Below are 24,691 nucleotides of genomic sequence, written 5' to 3' on the forward strand. Positions count from 1 at the left end.
AATAAAATATTATATATCACGAATATTTGATTGTATAAGATAAATAATGAAAAACGAATATCACGAACAAATGAGTCAACATTACGGAATAATTTAATCTACAAAGCGAAAAAATAATTTGCGTTGTGAACAAACTAGTTATACACAGATAAATAATTTTTTATAAAGACAAATACATCTAGATCGTAAAAAATTATTTTTATAAGCATATATACATGAGCTAAACAAATTAGCAGGTAAAAAAATCATTTCACATACCAATTTATAAATCTACAATACAAATAAATTAGTACAAATTGAGTATGATTCGCTCATCAAATAGTTTTATACTATAATTTATCCTTCTTATTGTGAATAGGTGGTTTGCATAGCAGAGCTTAGATATTTTTTTTCATAATATAAAATTATAAAATAAATACAAATGATACAAACCATGTAAAAAAGAGTGGGATAAGAAAGTAAAGAATAAAATAAAAATATTAGATAAAAAATAATGGAAAAATCATATTAGAAAAATACATTAATTATTTGTAAAAGAAAAATAAAGAAAGAAAATAGAGAATAAGATAAGAATAAACGAGAAGAGAAGGAAGACATATTATATACTAGTGAAGAAATATTTACTGGAGCATTAGAAATAAAAAAGAGAGCATTAGAAAGAGCAAAGGAAAAGAAATATTAAAGAAAAGAGAAATAAAATAGAAAAAAGTGTAGGTTTTCTGGAAAACATGGAAGGAAAAAAGAAGAAAATTAAAGAAAAGTTCTAGTTTACTTGAAATAGAAAGGAATGTATCAATGAGTAAATATATATTAGAAAGGAGAACGAGAAAGGGAGGAAATAGAAAAGGAATGAAAATAAAATAGAAAGGGAAAAGAACCCCAGGTCGTGAACTAAAAAGAAAAAATGCTCGCTGAAAAGAAGAAACAAAAACTTAGGAGCATCAATTGAATGTTGAAGAAGAAAAATGACTTAACAGGGTGGGTACGTGGCCAATGTTGTAGAGAAAAAGTAAGTGCATCCTGTGTTAGAAATATATATTGGGCTGTACGTAAATCGTCTCAGTGGGCCGGCTACCTCTATTTGGGCCACAATCGGAGTAGACCAGCAGCGCGCGGGCGACAAAAAGCTTTTATCGCGCGCGCTGCATGGCTGTTCGGATCCAGGTTTGATTGAGAAAAATTCCTTTTTGAGAGTTTTCTCATGGAGATGACTCTGTAAAGAGGTAGAAGCTGTGCAGGTAGCTGCCGGAGGGATTTGAACGTGGAGAGTTTGGACTTTGGAGTGTGTTTGTGTCTCCACCAATTGGCAACCTCGTTCTACTTGTGGTCTCGACCAATTGTTCTTTTTTTTTAAAAAAAAGAAAAAATCGACCAATTGTTTTTCGGCCCAGTCACTGGACCGAATCCCTCCTACTTGGGCCAAGCAAATCTCCGGTTGAGATTTGACTCCGCGAGGGTCGGGTGGGGTCGGGACTCGGGGTCACGACGAGGCCACACCAAATTCCCCAGCTCTCTCCACTCCCCGCCGCCCGCCGCCACCATGCTCCGCCTCCAAAAACATCTCCTCCCCCTCCACCGCTCCACCTCCCCCATACATCTCTCCCTCCAGCGCGCCCTCCTGTCCATCGCTGCCGCGGCCTCCTCCTCCCCGAGCCACTTCGCCGCGGAGGACTACCTCGTCACCACCTGCGGCCTCACCCGGGAGGAAGCCGCAAAGGCCACCAAATGCTTCTCCCACTGGAAATCCCCCGCCAACGCCGACGCCGTGCTCGCCTTCCTCACCGGCCCGGCGCTCGGCCTCTCCAAGGCTGACATCGCGCTCCTCGTGACCAAAGACCCGCGCATCCTCAACAGCAGCGTCGACAACAACCTGCGGGCCCGCTTGGACGGCTTCCGCAGCCACGGCTTCTCCACCGCGCAGATCCGCAGCTTCGTCCGTGCGTCCCCCTGCGCCTTCCGCACCTTCAACATCGACGCGAAGCTCGGCTTCTGGATATCTTTCTTTGGCTCGCCCGACAAGTTCCTCCGCATCACCAGGCGTAACTTCTACCTCGTCTACTCCGACCTCGACAAGGTGGTCAAGACCAACATCCGGCTGCTTCAGGAGCGCGGGTTATCTGTTCAGGACATTAACAGTATGTGCGTGACCAACCCGAGGCTGCTCACCTGCTACCCGGACGTCACCAGAGCCGTCCTCATGCGCGCCGACGAGCTCGGCGTGCCGCGCAACTCGTTTATGTTCAGGCAGGCGGTGAAGACCGCGGCGGGCCTCGGCCCGGAGACGATGGCCTCTAAGCTCAAGATGATGAGCAAGACATTCGGGTGCTCCGATGCTGAGGTTGCCAGAATGGTGCAAATGAACCCACTGGTGCTGACGTCCTCCATGGAGAGACTTCAGCGTGTGTACGAGTTCTTGACCAAGGTGGTTGGAGTTGATGCCAAGTACATCCAGGGCAGGCCCACGATCCTGATGTACAGCCTGGAGCGCCGGCTGGCACCCCGGAATTACGTGATGAAGATGCTCCAGGAGAAAGGATTGATCCGGAAAGATTTGAGCTTCTACTCGATGGTTACAATTGGCGAGAAGATGTTCTACTCGAGGTATATACATCCTTATAAGGATGTTCTTCCTGGCCTTGCCAGTGCATATGCATCGGCTTGCAAAGGGAGAATACCCACCTGATGCTTGCTATGAAGGATTATGTTTGTTTGTTCCAATGCTTTGAATCTTCGCTGACAAACTGTCTATACTGGCAGCAATTGTGTTTAATTCTTAGCACATTCAGATACCCTGATGTGCACTCTGCAACTTTGTACTTGACCACTAGCATCAGAAGTGCTGAAACTGTTGACCTTACTAACTTATGATGAGCCAAGCATTTTGCCTTTTTTTTTGGTCTACCTAGCTTCTGATTCTGAAATGAATTTTATATGTTTGAACACATGCAGGGGTTTGCAGGGGACAACATAATGTCTTTGTGATTTGTGTAGGGGTGTTTTCTTACATGTCTGTTATGACCTGTCAATTTTTAAACATGGGATGTATATTGAGTTTTAGGATTTTGGGGACAAATATGGTTCCTTGATTTTTCATTTCAACTTGTTTATTCAATTGCAAGTTCCAGTTTTTGACAAAATATTCATGCCCACCTTTCTGCTTCACTCAGGCCATTGGTATCCAGAATGATGTTGGTTAAGAAATTAATCTCACTTTCTTTCCATGATTGTGTTTTTATAGTCATGTGCTTAGCCTTGCCTTCTCTGAACTATGAGTCTTTGAGCATTTTTTCAGCTAGGTGAACATTCAGTATCAGTTATAGGATTAAGAATACCCATGCAATCACTGCTTCAGCTGCTGCCTTTCCTGAACTATAGAGTTCATGAGCATTTCTCAGCTAGGTGAACAGTCAGTATCAGTTATAGATTAAGAATATGGATGCAATCACTGCTTCAGCTGCTGCCTTTCCTGAACTATAGAGTCCATGAGCATTTTCTCAGCTAGGTGAACATGCTGTATCGGTTATAGGATTAAGAATATATATAATCAATGCTTCAGGTGGTGCCTTTCCTGAACTATAGAGTCCATGAGCATTTTCTCAGCTAGGTGAACCTTCTGTATCAGTTATAGGATTAAGAATGTGGATGTAATTCTCTTTCAAAAAAAAAGAATATGGCAAAATCAGGTGCTGCATTTCCTGTTGCTGTGTGTCGAAACTCATATGAGCATCCTCATGATAGCTTCCATCAAATTATTACCCAAGAAAAAAAAAGGTTGATTTTGTGTCATGTTGTTTGAAATTTTATCCAAAAAGTTGGGCATATTGCACTAAAATGCCACTGTGCGAGTATGAAACTTGGTTTATTTTAAGTTACACAGTCGTAGACCTGTTGCCAAAAGACCACGCATTCAGTGGTAAACGAGGAAATGTTTCTTCATGGTTGACAGAAACTGAAACAGCTTTTCTGCCACCTGAATCCCCTGGATTCAAGCCTTTTGTCATGCTTGGTTTTGATTTTTCTTCATACACATATAAACTCCAATTTTCTGCAACCCAGACTAGGTTCAATTGCACACCGTTGACGTTTCATTATCATTTTATAAGCTGCGGCATCATCTTCGGCTTTAGAATGTATTTCTAGCAATATGTGATCTGTCAGGCTATATGTGCCGATGATAATGGTCTGAAGAATCTGGCACAATAGTGCAAAGTGCTTCTACTAAACCTGGCCCACGAACCAAAGCCCAGCCTGGGCCTTGTTTAGATTCCAAACTTTTTCTAACCCAACTTGCAAGTACATCACAGGGTTAGAAAATCTTGGAATTCCAACTTTGCAACACAAAATTCCAACTCTTTGAATTGGTCTAAGAAAGACCAGAATGCCCCTCTGTCCACAAGGAAAGTCCACCATGCAGCTGCATACATTGCAAGCATTTGCATGTTTGTATCAAATGCAACAGTACTCAGTAGCTCAGATTTTTTCCTAATCCTCTGAACAGACAATATTACAAGTTAAAAAAACTGTACCATAGCACAAACCGCATGCAACTTCTGAGCAAACATTTGATACAATCAACAAATATCCGAAATAACTAGCATTATTATAGTCTGTGAACAAATAAATCTAAAGTACAAGTCCTTCAGGCCCGCCGCAAGCAAGATTATTACTCATTCTAAACAAGCTGTAGCATGAGGTTTCATTGGCTAGTTTGTTTTCTACCCATTCCAACCCACTCATCTTGGGCACTCTATGTTCTGCCCTATTGTAGAACTTGTCCAAATGGAGGGCATACTGAGAGTACATACCATATATCAGTGCAATGTCCTCCTGATCCTCCTCTGCCAGCATGCCAAAAAAATCCTTCTCCCACAGCTGCTTCCTACCAGCATCAGCATCCACCTCTACTGAAGGTTCGTCAGCTTCCTGCACACATGAAACAAAGAGAAAAAGCTCTAATCAGTACATAATCACATATAGAAAAGTAATGATGCAGCAGAACCTTGCCTTATGTAACCTACTGTCACATGCACACAGCGCACATACAGGGACCCACATAACTTAAATATTCATCAACAAGCAACACCACAATTAAGTTGCACAACACAACAAATTAGCACAACACAAGCGTACACAATAAAGTTAAGAACATCACAGGGTTCAACACCCACACAACCACACACAGGTGCATGCATGGAATAGAGGTTCTAGTTGCCGACCCCAGAAAGGTGTGCAAGGATGCATTTTCTTCCTTCTTCATCTGCTTCCTCAAAAGACTCCATGTCCTCATCAGAACGGACTAACTTGAGAACTCCAACCCAAAGGCGGCTATCTCCAACTACCCCCAGCTGCCTAGCCATCTCCCTCACTCGCTTCCTCCTGGCTCTCTTCTGTTCCTCAAGTTGTTCCTCTCTTTTCTGCCTATCCGCCCAAATCTGGTTCTGTGCTGCAATCCTGTTCTCCAGAATGATGTTGAGCTCCCTCATGTTGGACTGCATTGCACGCACTGCTGGGCTCCTGGACTTCTTGATTGGGCTGCTGCCGGTGCTGCGAGTGCTAAGGCTGCTGGAGCTCCTCTTGCTGCCACTACTGTGTGGAGTGCTCTGTGGAGTGGTGTCGCCGCCATCTTCATCTTCGTCACTGCTAATGGTCTGTGGCCCTTTGCGGCGGCCAGGAACATATGAAGTTTCCCCTGTGACACACACGCCTTGGAACATCTTGTCCATTTCTGGGAGGTAGACAGGAAGGCCATGCTTCAGCTCCTTCTGCTGGTCCTACAACAAAAGCAAACGAATAGAGTTTGTCACAAAACTTGCAAAGCTAATTTAGTAGTTCTGTTCACATACGAAGATGGTGCACCTGGCTGTTCTCTTGCCACCATTGTTCGGAAGCATTGACAGAACCATCAGAGGAACGACCCAATCCGGTTTCCTTGATCTGGAGATCACGTATGGCTCTCCATTCCTTCTTCAGTGCTCGGAGCTTGTTGCCAAAGGTTACGTTATCATGTACCAGCTTTGTCCGTTTGAAGTATTTCTCTGTGAGATTTTGCCAACCCCACTTAGACATCTGACCCCTATTGCAGTACCCCATGTCAATCTGGTCACAATACAGCTGACAAAAGACCTGAGTGTTGTAATCACTCCATTGAGCCCTATCAAGCTTGTTCTGAAATATTGAACAACCTCAGTGGCACAGAAACAGAATTATTATACTCGTTACAGAATTCCAATTATATCAAATGCAACTGTAATCGGAAGCTCAGAATAGAGGTACGGACTGCAGCAGCTAATTGCATCTGTCAACTGACTGAAGCTAGCATGTAACATGTCCTAACCTTTTAAACAAAAAACGAAAATTTTAAATTCAACTGGAGTCCTGCATCGCAATGCATACTGGATTCCAATGATGTAAATTTCAAGGAAAGTTCATCGGTGTTGTTTAATGCTCAGAACAAAGATGCCATAACAATTTGCCAAGAGAACTTGAAAGATAAAGGTCAAAATAAGGGAATGACACAAATAGGCAGTAGTATCCTTGGTCCTAGTTGCAACTTCCAATGTTTGTTTGTTACTGTGTCGTGTGCTTCCATGAATAAAGTGGCTATTTGTATAAAAAAGAGAGAAGAGAATCAACTAATTGTATACTACAAGCATCTCACAGAGTATCTAATGGTTTATACCTAGATGCAGCTTACAGATGCTTGTACAGTAAAAATTGAGATACTCTGGGAGATGCTTGTAGGTATGTTTTGGCCGACAGAGTATCTCACCTACAAGCATCTATTTGGAGGTGAGATGCTTGAAGTCACTTGTCTCATCAATTTTAATTGTACATCAATTACAGCTGCAAGCATCTAATTGTAGAGTGCACCATCTTCGTATGTGAACACAACTACTTGTAGAGTGCACCATCTAATTGTAGGTATGTGAACACTGCAAGCATCTAATTAAAATTGTATCTAATTGAGATGCTTGCAGCTGTAATTGCATCTAGTTGATGTACAAACCATTAGAATTGATGTACAGTTAAATTGCATCTAATTGATGTACAATTAAAATTGATGAGACAAGTGACTTCAACTACATCTGGCAGTACAGGGCAGTCATGTTTGGAGGTGACGAAAGATACAATGGGGACTTGGGGAGGGAAATCGATCCATACCGGCACTTGGGGAGGAGGCATGCTGTCGTCGGGGGCGGCCTGTTCGAGGCGGCGACGTGCACCACGGCCCCTGGAAGAGCCAGCGTCGCCGGATGTGGATCCACCTTGACGAGGAGGGACGCGGCCGGCACCACCGGTCCCGGAGTCCCCGCGAGGGGGGGGGTGGTCTGGCCCCTCCAACTCCACCGGCGCGAGGGGGACACAGGCCCAGGGAACCCCTGCCGCTGCGTGAGGGCACGCGTGGCGGGTGCGCCTCGATAGTGCCACTGCCGCCTTCTTCAGCTCCGGTCTGCAAGATGCGCTGGTAAGCCTCCGTGCCTGCCCAGGACTGGCTGGCGTTGAGGTCGAGCGAATCCACCCTCAGCTGGCTAGCAGAGGGGTTGCTGGACGAGGGAACGCCGAGCATCGGCGAGTACGCCGCCGGCTGCGACAAGAAGTCTCTTGTCTCGCCACCGGAGGAGAGGTTGACGAAGCTGTCGTCGTTGGGGTAGCCGGAGTAGTTACCGAAACCGGTGGCGTCGATGTCGTCATGTTGGGTCACGTCATGGGGGTACCCTTCCATCGCCACCGACGGGGTCAAGGACGGCAGATCTGGACGGACGAGGCGGCGGCGGAGAGGACGGCGGCGGGGGAAGTGAGCCGGGGGGAGAGGACGGCGGCGGGGGAAGCGAGCCGGGGGAGAGGACGGCGGCGGGGGAAGCGAGCCGGCGGAGAGGACGGCGGCGGGGGAAGCGAGCGGCGCCCAGGGGAGAGCGAGCGGGGGGAAGCGAAGCTAGGGTTTGCGAGTGCTGCGAATGGATACGGCCGGGGACTGAGGGGCGCGGGCGCGAGGGGCCTATCCGTCCACCGCGCAGGCCTCGCAATGATTGGGCTGGGCTAAAAGATTTGCACCGCAGGGTCGTTTAGATTGCAACTTCCAAATGTTAGATAGATTTGGAATTTGGCCTGCATCTAAACGGGCGCCTGCTCGAGTGGTCGGACACGCCACACGCGCGTGCCCCGCGGCGCCGACGCCGCGACTGGCAATGCTCCGCCTCCGAAGCCACCTCCTTCTTCCGGCCGGCCGCGCCGCCTCGCCTCTCCCCGCCGCTTCATCCCTTCACCGCTTGCTCCTCTTCCTCTACAGCACCAGCACCACCTCAACCTCGCCCGCCGCTCAGTTCGTCGTCGAGGACTATCTCGCCACCAGCTGCGGCCTGACACCAGCGCAAGCCCGCAAGGCCTCTAGGTACCTCCCCAGCCTCAAGTCCAATGTCAACCCAGATGCCGTCCGCGCCTTCCTCGCCGGAATTGGCATCTCGAAAGCGGACGTCGCCACCGCCCTCGCTAGGGACCCGCGCTTCCTCTGCTCCAATGTGGACAAAACCCTAACCCCCCGCATCGCTTAGCTCCGCCAAGTTGGCCTCTCCCCACCCCAGATCTCCCGCCTCATTTCCATTGTCCCCGACATCTTCGTCGTGCTCTCCAGGATCCCCCGCCTTGCATTCTACCTCTCTTTCTTGGGCTCCTACGACAAGGTGCACAAGGCCCTTAGAAGGAGCCCCTTGCTCCTCCACCAAGACCTCGAGGGTGCGGTCAAGCCCAACATAACATTCCTGCAGTAGTGCGGCCTATCTGTTTCTGACATTGCCAGGCTCATGTTGCGCGCCCCAAGGAGGTTCCTATTGGAAACAGAGCGAGTCAAGGAAATTGTGTTGTGTGCCGACAAGCTCGGCGTGGCCGGCGTGCCACACAGATCAGGGATGTTCAGGCATGCCTTGGAGGCCATCTACAACATTAGCCCTCGGAGGATCAGTGCGAAGTTGGATTTCTTGAAGAAAATTCTTGGATGCTCTGAGTCCGAGGTGTGCACTGCAGTTGGCAAGTTCCCGTCGATTCTGGCTTTATCAGAGGACAACCTTGGTCGCACTGTGGAATTCCTTAGGATGGAGGTCGGTCTGGAGTCTGGACACTGAATATAATGTCCATAGGTCGACATTGTTAGGTTTTAGCATGAAGAACCGTTTGGTGCCCTGGAATTATGTCCTTAAAGTTCTGAAGACAAAGGGGCTTGTGAAGAAAGATATTGAGTTCTACGGTGTGGCTAATATGTCCGAGAAGAGATTCACAATGAGGTTTGTAGAACATTACTCGGTGACTATTCCAAGGCTGGAAGGTGCTTATGCTGCTGCTTGTGCAGGGCAAGTTCCTCCAGAAATCTAGTAGTGAGAGCTTGGAATAGAGATGTTGAATGCCCATTCTGCCTCCCAATGCTGACATATGTTGATAAATTAACATGTTAAATTTAAATCATGCTTGCTTCTGTTCGGAATTTGTGCGAACTGCTTACTCATGTTGTGATTAAGCCTGTAGCTTGTTTGGAAAATCTTAATTTGGTTCTCGGTTGCAATTTTTCTTGCTTCATGCAGCTTAATGCTTTGTGTCCAGCCTGCCTGTATAAAGATAAAGGATATTTTTCTCCTAACCTAGTTATAGTGGAGCTAACTTATTTGATAGCAAATGAATCTTTAGATTTGACTGATGTCTATGTATTATGGATTCCTTGTAATATTTTCTCAACTTCGGTAAGGGTACTGGTTTCATTACTTTGTCTGAGCCTAAGGTTTCACCATAACATTATCAAGAAAAAAAAGGTTTCGCTATAACCCGAATTATAAGTGTCATTCTATTGATGAATTTTTAAAAAATATTAGTTGCACCCCCAGGAGTTACAGAAGGGGATCTTTTGCCACTTCATACAGCATGATGCTATATGAATTGCCTGATATGCGTATTTGTTTCAAAATGTAATTCTTTTATGCAGCAGCTTGTCTACTTTTGTTTGAACTGTATGAATCTATATGGAGTACTTTAGTCATCACATTGTTTAGCTTCAGCAGAAAATGAGAACTTGGCAGTTGGCACAACTCATGTTCCCTTGGAGAATCTTATGCTTGCACTGATAGTCTTCGGATCATTAGGCACCTGATACCAAAATGTTTAAGAAGTCAGTGTGTCGATGAAAGGAAGAAATCCCAGGTTGGCATTTGTTGATATGTTAATCTTGTTACATGAATTTCCAGTAAATCTGGTTTCAGGTCATGTGTTTTGATCTATACTGTGATATATCTCAACCAGTTAGATGACCTGATCGGTTGTCTACTGTTCTTCTCTTTTTGCTTGGTGAACCCTACTATTTTACCTGAACCTCATAGCTGATGGATCTATTACAGATGAGCTTAGTATGAATTGATATTAATATGTTATCAAATATAGATGTATAGTGATGAGGACATCACTCCTATGGATATACAAGAGGTTTCTCCGCTGGACATTCAAACCATTCAAGGTCCAATCACAAGAGCTCGCGCGCGACAATTAAATTAGAGGTGAGCTCGCTCCTAAGTGTTTCTATTAATAATTGTGAGAATGGTTTGCTACCTAATTTTTACAATGTGATTAGGAACTAAGGAGAGGTCCAGGGAACACGTGGAGAGGAGCATGGAGGTGTGGAGGAACAGCAATGGCCGCCAAGCCACATGGAGGCCCAATCCAATTTAACTTCGAGTCCACCTCGGAGTTCAGGAGCAGCCTGACGTAAATTGGACGCCCAAGCCACATCCGAAGTCCGAATTCGACGATCCACGTATGGACGGAAAGCTAATTTCATGGAGCTTCTATTGGCGTTGGTTTCAGGCCCAAACTCATTCTGAGTCGTCGGGAATTGTCCGAGGAAGTTGGCGTCCAGAATCTGTTCCGGTGCTGCGACATCGTAATTTGGCCTCTGGGCCGTGTATCTTCGTTGAGCCCATTAGGGGCGCGTCCAGGGGGAAGCCACGCCCCTATTCCCTATATCTCAGTAGCCACCGCCCTCATTACGGTTCGGGTTTTGCTTTAGATCAATCTGTCTTTGAACAGTCGCCGTTTTTCTGTTTGTAGAACCCCAACTTTCGAGCTTAATCATCCATCTGCAGTTGTCACTTCAATTTGAGTGCTGCGTTTCTTCGAGTTCTTGCTTGTGTTCTTCGTTTCGCAGGCAGGAATTAGCCTTCTCGGCGAGGTCAACCGGATTGTGACTACGGTTGATAACCAGAGGAGTTGCGGTGCTAAGATTGCGGGGTTCGAGTTGTTGACTTGAAGCCGGATCGGTGTGTCGCATTCCGACCAAAACAAATTATCCTTCACCTGACGGAAGATCGGGCACCCCCGTTCATATCATATAACATGCTTGTAAATACTGGTACCGTTGTACCATATGATTAGTGTTGCTACCATTATGGTTTCATTACTACCTATTATAAACTTATATTGTTTCACAATAATTCTTCATTTTAGGACTTTGTCACCTTTTTGCAGCTTTAGTTGACGCCATACTTCCCATGTTAAGAATCTAGAATTCTAGAGAAGAAGAATGCATTTTCATAAACTTCAAGTGCATTTGCTTTTCAATCGTAACATGGCATAGATTAACTCCAGTGTGCTGGTATTTCAGGGCTGTAGTTAGGCATGGTTAATTGACTAAATATTCTATTGAATTAGTTCTTTCAATATGTACTGGCACACTTGTGTTATAGACTTGTCTATTTGTTTTTCTAAGTGGTTGCTTGATTTTTCATGTATGGTCTCTGGCTACCTTATGGTACTGCCTAAAGGATAACTTGACCTAATTGTGTGCTAATGTCTTGGAGAAGGCTATGCTCATGTTAAGTCTTCACGATGAACTTCAACCACTTATTATTCAGAGCTGATAAGGGTTGGGTGCAATTGAAAAAAAAAACTCAGATGTTTATTGGTTGCTTCACAATTTTTTTTGAAATATGTTGCTTCACAAGTAGATAGTCAGAAAGCAAGGCAACCATGGTTATTAACTTACCTGCAGTCCTGAACCTCACCTATTTTCGTAATTGATCAACAAATGCTTGCTTCTGCAAGATTGAAGAGTCAAATAGTGCAGGTCCGTGCTGCAGCTGTGGCAAACTATGCTAGTTTTTATTTTTTTTGGATAATGCAAAATGTGCAAGTTGAAAGGTTTGCAGTTGATGCTCCTGCTCTGGAGGTTGCTGACTCTGTTGTATATACGCAGGGAGTTCAAATACCTGCTGCGTATAGATAAAACCTTTCATATCTATGTTCTTTTGTAGCAGGGCTAACAGCAGTTCCGAACTAGTTTGGTTCTTTTTATTTTTTTTAAAAGGCCAATTTTTCTTTCACGTGGCTACTAACTACTATGATTAACATATGTATCCTTGTGTTTGGCGGGGGGAAAATGGAAAGGAAGAAATCCCTTGTTTTGGTTTAGAGTTGGCACACATGTTGTTCTGGATTTGTTTACAGTGCTTCTCATGCATTGCACATTTGATTTTGTTATCGTCATGCTACCAACCCGTCTATGCTGTAATTCGTTGTCCCATTTCCTTTTGTTTTGTAGTTTCGAATGTATCAGTACCAAAGTTTTCAAGTTCACCGTGTGCATTCTAGGATGTGAAATTGAAAGGGAAAAAAAGCTGAGCGTTTCTGAATTTTGGTACGGCATGCTACGGTACCTTGATGCAACGTATAGATGAATTTGTCATGTCCCAGCACGAAGTGAGACAACGCTGGCATTGATCCTGATGCCTTCGCTTCTCCGTATTCTGCAACTGACTTGGGCTGATTTTGTCTTCGGATTGCAGTACCACTCCAATTTTGACTCGATCTCCACCTACTCCCTCCGTGTATAAAAGAATATAACTCTTTTGGATGAGTCAAATAATTTCAAATCAAGTTTGATCAAACTTATATAAAATAGTATTAATATTTATATTATAAAATTAGTATCATTAGATAATCATGTAATATATTTTTATATAAAATCTATTTAAAAATATAGATATTAATATTTTTTATAAATTTGAAATTATTTAACTGCTTTGGAAACCAGAGTTGATGGAGGGAGTGCAAGTTACGACGAAAGCACCAATGCCGCGCCGCGAGGCCGTAATCTTCGCGGTCGCCGGCCCTGCCGCTTCCGCCGAAACAGTCCAGAGCCAAAAAGAAAAAAAAAACTCCCAAACCCGGCCCAAACGAGCTAGCAACCGTCGGGGTCGGGCACACGCCCTCGGCGAGAAGCGCTCGCCGCCGCCGAAATGCTCACCCTCAAACAGCGTCTCCTCTCCGCTATCCGCGCGGCCGCCCCACTCCCAGCCGCCTCCCTCCACCGCCTCTCCCTATCTACTACCGCCGCCGCCACACCGCCCGCCGGATTCGTCGCCGAGGACTACCTCGTCTCCAGCTGCGGCCTCACGCCAGCGCAGGCCCGGAAGGTCTCCAAGTACGTCTCCCGCCTCAGGTCCCCCGTCAAGCCAGACGCCGTGCGCGCCTTCCTCGCCGGCATCGGGCTCGCCGAATCCGACGTCGCCGCGGCAGTCGCCAGTTACCCGCAGCTCCTCAACGCCAAGGTGGAAGAAACCCTAACCCCCCGCATCGCCCAGCTCCGCGAAATCGGCCTCTCGCCTCCCCAGATCTCCCGTCTGATCACCGTCGCCCCTGAAGTCTTATTTAGCCCTGTCAAGATCTCCCGGCTCGCGTTCTACCTCTCGTTTTTGGGATCCTACGACAGGGTGCACTCCGCCCTAAACAGGAGCGGCTACCTATTCCGTCCAGACCTTGAGACTGTTGTCAGGCCCAACATAGCATTCCTGCGCCAATGTGGCCTAACTGATGATGATATTGGCAAGCACTTTCTGATGCGGTCGAGGATGCTCCTAACGCAGCCACAGCGTGTGAAGGAAATTGCAACGCGTGCTGAGGAGCTCGGCGTTCCACACAATTCTGTGACGTTCAAGCACGCCATGTACATCCTCTACAGCTTAAATGCTGGGAGTCTCAATGCGAAGCTCAGTTTCCTGAAGAAGGTTATTGGATGCTCTGAGGCCGAGCTGAGCAATGTGTTGTGCAAGCTGCCAGCAGTTCTAACACGTTCAGAGAGTAAGATAGGGCGCGTAGTGGAGTTTCTGAAGGTGGAGGTTGGATTGGAACCTTCATACGTCTTGCAGAGACCAGCAATTCTCGGTTATAGCATTGAGAGGCGGCTAAGGCCCCGGCATTGTGTCTTAAGGATTCTGAAGGCAAAGGGGTTTCTGAGCAAAGAGTTTGACTTTTACAACGCAGTTTGTACAACAGAGGAGGGTTTTGTGGAAAAGTTCCTTCTCCCTTATAACAAAAGTGTTCCAGGGCTCATAGAAGCTTACGCTGCTGCTTGCAGAGGCCAAGTAGCCACTGAACTATAACTGGGAGATGCTGAACTAGAACTGTTGGATATTAATTCTGCCTTGCAAGTTGATCTCTGTTGATGCGGTAAGATGTTACAGCCTTTTCTCTGTAGACAGGATATCTGGTTATCAGAATACTCGTTCTGTTATCATGCTTGCATGCTGATATCTCTGAGGTGTTTGAAAGAACTAAGGTTGATTCCCTGCTAAGTCAGTATATAGCTGTCAAATCATAGATGTGAACTTGCTGCTATGTAGACTAGTATGTAGTCAATATGCTTTATGAATTTCGATTTTCGAAATGTAACACTGCTCATTGCTATCAGTTCGGTAGAAATGTCCTTCTTTGTCAAGCGACTTACTTTATTGCTTTCTTGGAACTTTAGTCTAACATTTAGACTGTAACAATAGCTATGGACACGCACCAGCTGTCCAGCTCAATGCTTGTTCTTGTTGCCACTGTTGTTCTTGAGTTGAAATTGCTGTTGTTATAGCTCAAAGGGGTGTTTCGACTCCTGTTTCCGTCCTTTTCATGGGACTACTTTCCATAGTTGTAATTTCTTTCATTCTATAGAGCTCCTGCCGTTATTTGCGAAAACTTGAAACCTGGGCTAAGATAACCTGGGAGGCTGGGACTAATGATGAGTACTTGGGTTAGTTAAATTTCCGTTTCAGTGAAACATTGAGCTCATTTCGTTTGTTTGGAAACGTCATCACCAAGGAAGATCATTTGATGAGATATGGTTTGGTTGGGTGCATAGGGATTTGAAAATTTTGAAAGGATGCAAAGGATTAGAGGAGCTGTGCTGTGAAAGGTAGTAGGCTTTTTTGGTTCCGTTAGGTTAAGGGATAAGAGGGGATATAGTCTGAAAAAGAACAGAAAATAATTAGGAAGTCTAAGAGCTAATGAAGAATATGAATTAGGCTTCACCTTTTTTTCAGTTGAAACTTGACTTTCCTATGAAGAATGATGAAAACATGAAGTGCTGGATTTCATGTTTGAACTAAACACAAGCATGCTGAGCTAAATAGGAGCATTTCTAAGGGTGTCTTGCACAAAAGAGCGCGATCACTTGTTTCATTTATGTGGATAAGCAGGTTATTGACTATTAATGAATTATTGCGTTGCCAAATGCACATGGAATGTTGTGTGCTGAATATTTGGGGTATATTGCGCCAACAAATGGTAAATCATATGATCTGTTCAGTTATAAGGTGTGAGTGCTGTGTAGCAGCTGTTTGCTGGGCAAGTCTGTACTGCGCTCAGAACTCGAGCTGTTTTTACAGGATTCATGTATGGCAAGTGAGCTAATGGGCGACAGCAGGCCGGAGTAGGATCTGACGAGTCACGGTGATGGAGAATGAAGATTCTATGTTCTTGATAACAAAATATAGTGTTGCTGGCAAATTGCTGGTACTGGTGAGTGCTCGTTGTGGACTTGTGGGCGAACTCCGGGTGGGGTCTGCTGAAGTGCTAAGCGCTGCCCGAGCTTCTCGTCTCGTCATGTAACAGAAACGCAAAGCCACTCGCATTGTGGCTCATATTGTCAGTTAAGTGGTATGCACTCTTGAGGTCTTGCCATGTTTTCCATTTAACAGAACTGTTGTCTCTCCTGGATAATGACCCTGAAATTATTTATCTTCTTTATTCTTGTTGGAGCCTTGGAGGTAGGAGCGCAAAGGAGTTGAGACCGTGTGTGCTAGATACTCGTTGCTGTTTTGGATTATTTGTAGAAAAAAGATAAGAGGATGTATGGTCTGAAAGGAAACAGGAAGCAGCCTGTTAAGAGTTGCTGGACAGTTAAATATTTCAGGCAACCCACCTTCTTACGCACAAACTTGCCTCATGTCAGACTGATTTGTACACTACTACAGTCTACAGAAATGATCAGCATAATTTAGGCGCCTGGAGTCGAGTACTCAGGAGCAAATCACACCCTCCTTTTGTTCAGTTGCGCCCCTCCACAACCTCCGGCCACCACAAAAAACACAATCCGGCAGTCCGCCGCCGCAACGCTCCCACCGCCGAACAGTTTTCGGTCGAAACAATCGATTACCCACCCCAATCCTCCGCCGGCCTGACGCGGGCGCACCCACTCGCGACATGGTGGAGTTACCGAAGGTTGAGGTTGGATGGGACCCATCCTTGGTATATCGTGCGCCGACCGGCGATGCTCTTCAATAGCACACAGGAGGTTGGAATGCAGGCATCAATTAGTAGTTACTGTCTGAACTTTTCATCACTTGGTCCGTCAGAAAACCTGCAACATGAGTTCTATGTTGGGAGGTGACTCCGCCAAGACAGCCGAGAGAGATGAAGAGAGCTCTGAAGGTCCAAGTAAGAGATAGGATGGTATAAGTGTGGAGTGCTTAAAAAAAAGCCCGCTCCTAATGATCTAGGGTCTTTTATATAGATGACAGATATAGAGGGAGGGTGCCAATTTGCACCTAAGCGTTTAGTGGGTACAATATTTATACATAGGCACTTGGATTTTTACGAGGCTCATTCCTACATGGGCTGAGCCATTTCACCAACAGTAGCTCCTCAGCTACTTTATTTAGTTGGCACAACAAAGCAAAGTAGCTGAATACATATGAAGTGGCTCAAACATATCTTATCACTGGCGGATTTGTACATACAAGATAGCTACAACTGAACCAAAGATGACCTTCGGTCTCGTCGACGAAGTAGTCCTCGGCAATGATGATCGGCGGAAGCTTCATTGCCTGTCCTTATTTAGTAGGATGCAGAAGGTACCTTTTACTCTACCGATTGAGCTAGACGGGCTTCATAGCTGAGGAAGTCTTCGCTCCGGAAGCTTCTTTGCATCACTCATCAGCTTTGCCTTGGGGGCCGGTTGCGGTTTGTCGGAATCTCGGGACATTGTTGTAGTCGACGTAGTTGAAGTAGATGAAGCAGAAATGACGTTGCATTGGTCCTACCAAAGCCAACAGCGTCTTTGGGTCTCTGCTCGCGAGCGCCGGGCAAGACTTGTCTGCCAGGAGGTGTTAGTCCCACCATGACCTCGCCATAGCCGCTCTTGTTCGGTGTTCACAGCGGAGGCAGCAAAGGTGCTTCGTACATAGTCGGAGCAGCAAACGTCAATGAGGGTGAAGTCGAAGTAGTTGTCACCGAGCCCCTCAAGTCGAACACTGTCGACGAGGGCAAGGATGAAGTAGTCGTCGCCGAGCCCCTCAAGTCGAACACAGTCGACGAGGGTGAAAGTGCATTTGGCCCCCTAAGTAGGTTTTGGTGTTGATGACATATAAAATTAAAGAGCTAATGAGTTTATTGAGTTTTGGATAGATTAAAATTCAATAAAATAAAATAGAGCAAGAAAAGACGCGAATTTTCTTAAAAAAGGATGGTGTTGATCTTAAAAGAATATCCTTACTTAGAGTTTAGGAAATACCGTAGTATTAAGAGAGATGTGAATGGATATCATGAATATGTCAAAGTGCTTATTTAAGATGCTAACCATCAAGGAGAGACACAAAATTACACGCCTGTGCACCTAGCTTTCTGTATGTTTCAGTATGTGTTGGAAGAAGTTGGATTCTTCCGACAAGGGGTTCTCGGCCAGTTGTTTTAAATTTGTTGGAAGTTCCGACCCTATGTCAGAAGTTCCGACAATCACTTAACCAGTGCACTAATGGCTAGTTTTTCAAGCTTGCGTATTTATACCCCCTCAGCCCGCCTTCACTTGCTGCTGACCTAACCCGAGACAAACACCTCCAAAAGCATTTACTACTCCTTCCCAATCCCTCTTTGAGCTAATCCTTTAGTTGATTTGAGTTAGGACTTAAGTGAGAGCAAGATTGAGATGTGAGACTTAAAATTTTATGTGAAAGGTAGCCAAGTTCATCTCAAGAGCACTTGAACTATCTTCATCCTTCGATTCACGTTTGTTACTCTTGAAGCTTGCTTCTAGACGGTTTGGTGTCGCCCGTGGAACGTCCTCTCGTGTGTGTGCGCCCCGAAAAGTTTGTATTACCCTATCCTTTGTGGATTTTATAGTAAGTGACCTTCCTCCTTTGTGGTTGATTGAGTGAGGTAAAGGGTTAGTGGAAGACCCGACTCTTTGTGAGCTTCTCAACGGAGACGTAGCTTCCTTAATGGAAGTGAACTTCAGGAACAAATATCTTATATCTTGTTGTTATTACATTTATTTAGTTCTAATTGACTTAGAGTTTGTTTTGTGTCCATCTAGTACCCGAGTTGTTATGCTTGCAAAGATCATCTGCACAAGTCTTCTAGTATCATTGTGCATCTTTTGATTCAGTCAGGTTCTGCAATTTCAAGTTTAATTTTGAATTTCGTATAAAAACTTTAATTTTGTCGGAAGTTCGGACCCGTTGGTATTTTCTACACAGTGTCGGAAGTTCCGACACATTTAGTTGCTGCGAAAAAAATTTCAGATTTTTTGGGTACGCCTATTCACACCCCCCTCTAAGCATCACCAAGATCCTTTCATAAGGCGAGGGCGAAGTAGTCGTCGCCGAGCCCCTCGATTCGAACAGATCGATGAGGCCGAGGGTGAAGTAGTCGTCGCCGAAGTAGATGGCGGGCTCCTCGAGTCGAACTGTGTCACCGAGGAAGAGGCCGAAGTAGTCGAGATGCCGAAGTTGATGGTACGCTTTTGGGCACCTTCATCTGTTTTACAAGTTTTATATGGGCTACATGAATATAACTTTATTTTTCCATTCAGAGTTATAAATTACATAGAAATAAAGCAGGCCTTTCTTTCCTTCCTTTTTTTCCTTAAAATGACGTAACCGTATTTGACTTTACGATTTACCTTCTCCCTTTCGCTTAAGTGGGTATCACTTTTCATTTCTATAAATACCTTCGGCCTTTCGCTTGAGAGGGTTCCATTTTTTCATTTCTACGAATACCTTCAGCCTTTCGTTCAAGAGGGTTTTATTTTTTATTTCTATGAATATCTTCGGTCTTTCGCTCGAGAGGGGTTCATTTTTTTATTTATACAAATATCTTCAGCCTTTCGCTCGAGGGGGTTTCGTTTTTTCATTTTGTGAATACCTTTAGCTTTTTGTTCGAGAGGGTTTGTTTTCCATTTCATAGTCACTCTCGGCCCTATGGCTCTTTGGTATTTTGCACGAGAGAGTCTTTAGCGTGAGCGCTTTTGGCTCCACGCTTCCGTACAGTGTAATGCAATATGATTGCAATGATTGCATGTATGAGATGAATGACGAATGAATGGATGGATGCTTTTGCGATGATGATAATAAAAAAATGAAGGGTTATCCTGACAACAAGGCACAACCTTCGGTTGAGTCCCACTTTCTTATGTGATGGAAATCCCATAAGATAACTGGAATCCAGCAGTAGCGAAGGCCAAATAGAATTATATGAGACTAATTTGATGAAGTGTAATAGATAGGGAAAATTGATTGATGTGGCATAGCCATTTTTGAGTCAATAACAGATTGAGATAACTGAGGTTCCATATGATACTTTGCTTCGGGGTGAAACCAATAACCCGAAGGTAGGATCCCGCATAAATGTGATGAAGTGTGCATATGGTGCATGATAATTCAAGTGACGTCGATAAGATATAAAACACAATCGAAGTATAAACATATAGCGCACTTGAGATAAGAACATGCCAACATAAATACAAAGGGTATAAAAGTAGAGTTTCTTACTTTGGTGAGAAGAGCCTGCAAAAAAGGAGAAGTGAAGTTCTTCAAACCGAAGCGTTAGTGCAAGGGTTAGATCTCGACGGACCAAGAAACACGTGTTCATTTCATAACTAAGCAGGGCATTGGATGTCGTTACCTTGAAAGTAAGGATGGGCTATGATCTTTTTATGGGCATTTTAGCCCCTTTTGCAGATGATAACATCCCTTTAAACCGAAGGAGTAGGTTGCTTTGGTGGTAAACAATAGACTCTGGAGCCCAATAGTAGTATCGCCGAAGCCCAACAAACCACCGTTGCAGTAGTGAGATAGACTGTTCCTAGTCCTGCTGCTACTATTCACAAAGTGCAAAGAACACATATATTATTTATGTAAAGTGCGAGGGAAGATAAAACTACACGTTAGAGTGCTTGTAGCTAACGAAAGAATAACTATATGCTTAAGCTGATACTATTCTCAAAGTGCAAGCTAGATGAACGAAGCAAAGTCCGAAACAGGGCAGCTACTTCTGTTTTATTTATTTTATTTTCCAAAATGATTTGCAATGATGATTATTATATTGTGCCTAACCGAAGGGGTAAAAACCTGCTGGCAAGAAGCTGTAGGTGCACGTGTCGTTAACAAAGCACGGCATGCAGGCTAATAACACGTAGCGTGCAGGATCAACTTCATGAGTGTTAGAGCTTGCATGCGGCATATGATAAAGTAGATGAAATAATTGGTGCATGCCGACAACTATAAATCAGGAAGAGCCCCTTTCAGCAGTGAAGACCGAAGCTCATACACTGTACCTGATTTTGAACCTCCTCCGGCTCACCTTTTTCCTTTCTTCGGCAGGAGCGACTGCCGAACTTTTTTTAAAAAAGGGATTAAAAAAAATTAAAATTCGAAAAAGGGGAGCCGGATGGGGGAAATTAGGAAAATGGGTGCTTCCCGCCCACTGAACGGGCGGGTAGCGTGGGGCCGGGGACCTCCCGCCCAACCAGCGGGCGGGATGTCCCCCGAGGGCCTCTTCGCAAATAATTTTTTCGCGGAGAGGTCCCTGGGAGGGCATCCCGCCCAACCAAAGGGCAGGATGTTGTGCTTAGGGGCATTCCGCCCTTTGGTTGGGCGGGAGGTCCCCCCATGGGCTATATAAGCCCCAACCTGCCCCGAAAATTCCATTTTATCCAGCAAAAATCAGAAAAAAGAGAAAGAGAGGAGAGGAAGAGAGAAGAGGAAGCGGCGAAGCCCTGTCCACACGTCGATTTGGAGGTATATTCTCATTCTAGCCGTATAAGTACTTGAAAATGACTATAATTTAAGAAATATTTCTTAGAGTAGTTATGTTTTGAATAGTTTTTAGTATTTTCATTTATTTTTAGTATAATTTATAATCTGAATAGTTTAGAATCTATAAAATATAATCTGAAATTTAGGATCGTCGTTCGTTGTGTATTAATATGTAGTATAACTAGTTTATTAATGATTGACAGATATGTCTTCCGAGAGGGGTATTTTCAGTATATATTACGGAGAAGGAAATGTGATTTATGGGCCGAATGGGGTAGATTTAAGTGAATTCAACTGTGCGGTTAGAGGAATTACCAGGCCGCACGAGAGAACATTTGAATCCCTATGCAACTGGTTAATGAGGGGATTAAGGATTAATCAGGAGAAACACACTGTGAGTGTTCAATGCGTCATAAATCGTACCACTCACGCTTTGATCTGGGAGCTGATGCCACTTGCAAGCAACGAGGACTGGTTAACTTATCTGCAAAATGCAAGTCATTGGCAATGGCCACTGGTACTCCTTGTCAGTGTGCAACAAAACCCTTTGATAAACATTGAAGTTGCTCCGGGGGATGAAAATATTGATGAAGAAGTTGAGGAGGCAAACATTGAGGCAGGTGGCACCGAAGCACCTCAATGTGTGGCTGATGAGGGGGAGAACATACCCTTTATTGTTGAACAGCTGCAAGACGAAGAACGTGAATTGGATGAAGCAATGAATGCCGATTCGTCTGATGATGATGATGATGATGTGCCTCAAGATTGGATAAGCAGTGACTTCAGTCATCTTGTCGTAGATGACGGATCTAGCTGGCATTCGGATTGCAGGGAGAATGAAATTATCAGGGTGCAAGGTACCATTCAATTGAAGAGGTGAAGGAAGCTGTTAAGTGCTGGTCTCTCTCTCTTATGCGAGAGTTTAAGACAGTGGAGTGCAAATCTCGTAAGTACGATGTGGTATGTGCGAAGGATGGCTGTCCATGGCGGGTGCATGCCTACAAGGGTAAATGGAAAGATTATTGGGAATGCTCCATTGTCACTCAGCACACTTGTCATTTGCCTGGGGTGCAGAAGAGCCATCGCAACCTCACGTCGCAATACATCGCAAATGAGATGTACGGGACGATAGTACAGAACTTGTCATATGAACCAAAGTCTATTATGAGGTACATTCAGGAAAAGTACAAGTATACTATCTTATACAGTAAGGCGTGGAGTGCAAAACAAAAGGTGTTGGAGATGAGATTTGGTACGTTCGAGGCTGCATATGATAATGTTCCTCGAATGCTGGCCGTCCTATGTCAGAGAAATCCTGAAAGCTACTATGACCTGAAAACTCTAGACAGAGGAGAAGGTCCGCCCCACATATTGCAGCGGGTCTTTTTCAGCTTGGGTCCATGCATTAACGCATTCCATCACTGCCGGCCTATCCTGTGCATCGACGGGACCTTTCTCACAGGAAAGTATAGATTGCAAATGCTGACAGCTATTGGAGTGGATGGAAACAATCAATTGCTGCCTGTTGCTTTTGCTTTTGTTGAGAGTGAGAACACAGACAGTTGGTACTGGTTTCTGGAACGGGTTAAGCTTGCAGTCGTTCGGGATAGGGAAGATGTCTGCCTGATTCATGATCGTCACGCCGGCATACTGAGGGCAATTCTAGATTTGCAGCAGGGGTATGTGGAGACCGGAGAGCCGCCCAAGTGGCGTGATATTCGCAGTAGGTGGTGCATGAGGCATATCGGTGCAAACTTTTTCAGGCAATTCAAGAACAAGCACCTTATGGATATGTTCAAGAGGCTATGCAAGGAAACGAATCAGCAAAAATTTAACAAGCAGTGGCAGAAACTTGATGAACTGACCGGGAAGAAAAGAGCCGAGGACGCATCAAAAAACATAACTGCACAGGATGAAGCAGAGGCTTTGTGCTCTTTGCCAACAGATACTGCACGTACTCGCAGAAGGTCTGGGTCAGCGGTGAAAAAATTTTCTGAATGGATTGAGAATGAACCTAAGGAGAAGTGGGCGTTACTTTATGATACCGATGGTGCAAGGTACGGTATAATGACCACCAACTTCGCCGAAGTTTACAATTGGATGCTGCGAGGTGTTCGTGGGCTTCCACTGGTTGCAATTGTTGAATTCATTGTCCGCGGGTGTACCGATTACTTTCGGGAGCGGTTCACTAAAAATCAGATATTCATGCGAGATCCAGACAGAAATTTTGGATTCAAGGTAACAGAATATATGACTAAGAAGGCAGAAAGCGCCCGGCTACACCATGTACGGCAATGTGGAACACAGGAGCTCAAGTTTGAGGTATCTCCTAAAGATAGGGCGCGACATGGCATGAGACGTCAAACTCCTGTAAAGGAGTGCATTCTCAAGTTCGATGGAACTTGTTGTTGCTCATGCATGAGGCCCAAGTTGCTGCACTTACCTTGTTCTCATGTAATGGCTGCTTGTGCGGATATTGGACATCCTGCCGATATATATGTTTCACATTACTTCAGAAAGGAGACAATTGCTAGCACCTGGCAGTATGAGATCTATGGGTTCCGTTTGGTTGGATCGTTCACTGAGACAGCGAATCCTGTTATCTATATTCCAGACCCAAGATCATCACGGGTTAAGAGAGGACGCCGTCAGTCACGGCGTATTCGTAATGATATGGATGAGTCAGAGCTCCGTCCGAGGATACAACGCTGCAGTGCATGTAATCAGATTGGACACACGTATAAACGTTGTCCAACCAATGATGCTGGCCCCAGTTGTGCTGAAGCTGGCCCTACAGATGATGCTACAGATGGAAGACCTCCGGTTGCATCAAGAAGTGGGAGACGTCGCCGATCGAGTGCTAGTACGTCATCAGGCATCATTTAGTTGTAATTTTATTTAAACGTTGTTTGCTCATATGTAATATTTGCTGCGTTGAGATTCTATCAGACCTAGATACGTATTTGTAATATTTGCCGCATTGACTGAAGACACAATATTTGGATTCATGTATTTGTAATATTTGTAATGTTCATTATCATATTATTTTATTTTAAATGGCTTCATGTATTGTACTATCGTAATATTTAGATTCTACGTTGCAAACGTTATCGTTTAACTATCTTCGTACGAGTTTTAGATACCGTAATCTTCTTTGGAAAATTGAATTAAAATTTTATGTGCATACATAAGAGTATGGCGAATGAATCTTATATTTGAAAAAATTCTGAATTTCAAATAGTTTCTGAAACAAATAATCTAAGAAAAAATATAACAAAAATGGACCAGGAGCATAAGATTATAGGTTTTAGAACTTTATAGGTTTTAGAACTTTGACTATATATTAGATATTAAATAATATCACATTA

General features: G+C 44.6%; 2 protein-coding genes and 1 pseudogene across 5 annotated transcripts; all 3 read left to right on the forward strand.

The window, feature by feature from the left end:
* The first annotated feature begins 1,489 nt into the window (after positions 1 to 1,489).
* Positions 1,490 to 3,301, forward strand: LOC112879075. 2 transcript variants are annotated; one of them, XM_025943413.1, is made up of 2 exons: positions 1,490 to 2,601; positions 2,950 to 3,301. In XM_025943413.1, exons 1-2 carry the CDS (start codon positions 1,541 to 1,543, stop codon positions 2,969 to 2,971), a joined length of 1,083 nt encoding a protein of 360 aa, XP_025799198.1. In that variant the 5' UTR covers positions 1,490 to 1,540; the 3' UTR covers positions 2,972 to 3,301. The 2 variants fall into 2 exon arrangements, with proteins under 2 accessions (XP_025799198.1, XP_025799197.1); XM_025943412.1 differs by lacking the exon at positions 2,950 to 3,301 and having other exon boundaries at positions 1,490 to 2,901.
* Positions 3,302 to 8,138: 4,837 nt separating this feature from the next.
* On the forward strand, positions 8,139 to 9,453 carry LOC112879076 (annotated as a pseudogene).
* Positions 9,454 to 13,145: 3,692 nt separating this feature from the next.
* LOC112878584 (transcription termination factor MTERF8, chloroplastic-like) lies at positions 13,146 to 16,237 on the forward strand. 3 transcript variants are annotated; one of them, XM_025942847.1, is made up of 3 exons: positions 13,147 to 14,475; positions 15,678 to 15,948; positions 16,051 to 16,237. In XM_025942847.1, exon 1 carries the CDS (start codon positions 13,266 to 13,268, stop codon positions 14,406 to 14,408), a length of 1,143 nt encoding a protein of 380 aa, XP_025798632.1. In that variant the 5' UTR covers positions 13,147 to 13,265; the 3' UTR covers positions 14,409 to 14,475; positions 15,678 to 15,948; positions 16,051 to 16,237. The 3 variants fall into 3 exon arrangements, with proteins under 3 accessions (XP_025798636.1, XP_025798632.1, XP_025798628.1); XM_025942851.1 differs by lacking the exon at positions 16,051 to 16,237 and having other exon boundaries at positions 13,146 to 15,576; positions 15,678 to 16,038; XM_025942843.1 differs by lacking the exon at positions 16,051 to 16,237 and having other exon boundaries at positions 15,678 to 15,972.
* Positions 16,238 to 24,691: the final 8,454 nt, after the last annotated feature.

Source organism: Panicum hallii, chromosome 1, assembly GCF_002211085.1.
Source record: "Panicum hallii strain FIL2 chromosome 1, PHallii_v3.1, whole genome shotgun sequence".
Classification (NCBI taxonomy): Eukaryota; Viridiplantae; Streptophyta; class Magnoliopsida; order Poales; family Poaceae; genus Panicum; species Panicum hallii.

What these genes read in the sequence shown, in the direction of transcription:
- LOC112879075 (XM_025943412.1), top strand. Translation starts at nt 1,541, where the DNA reads ATGCTCCGCCTCCAAAAACATCTCCTCCCCCTCCACCGCTCCACCTCC.
- LOC112878584 (XM_025942851.1), top strand. Translation starts at nt 13,266, where the DNA reads ATGCTCACCCTCAAACAGCGTCTCCTCTCCGCTATCCGCGCGGCCGCC.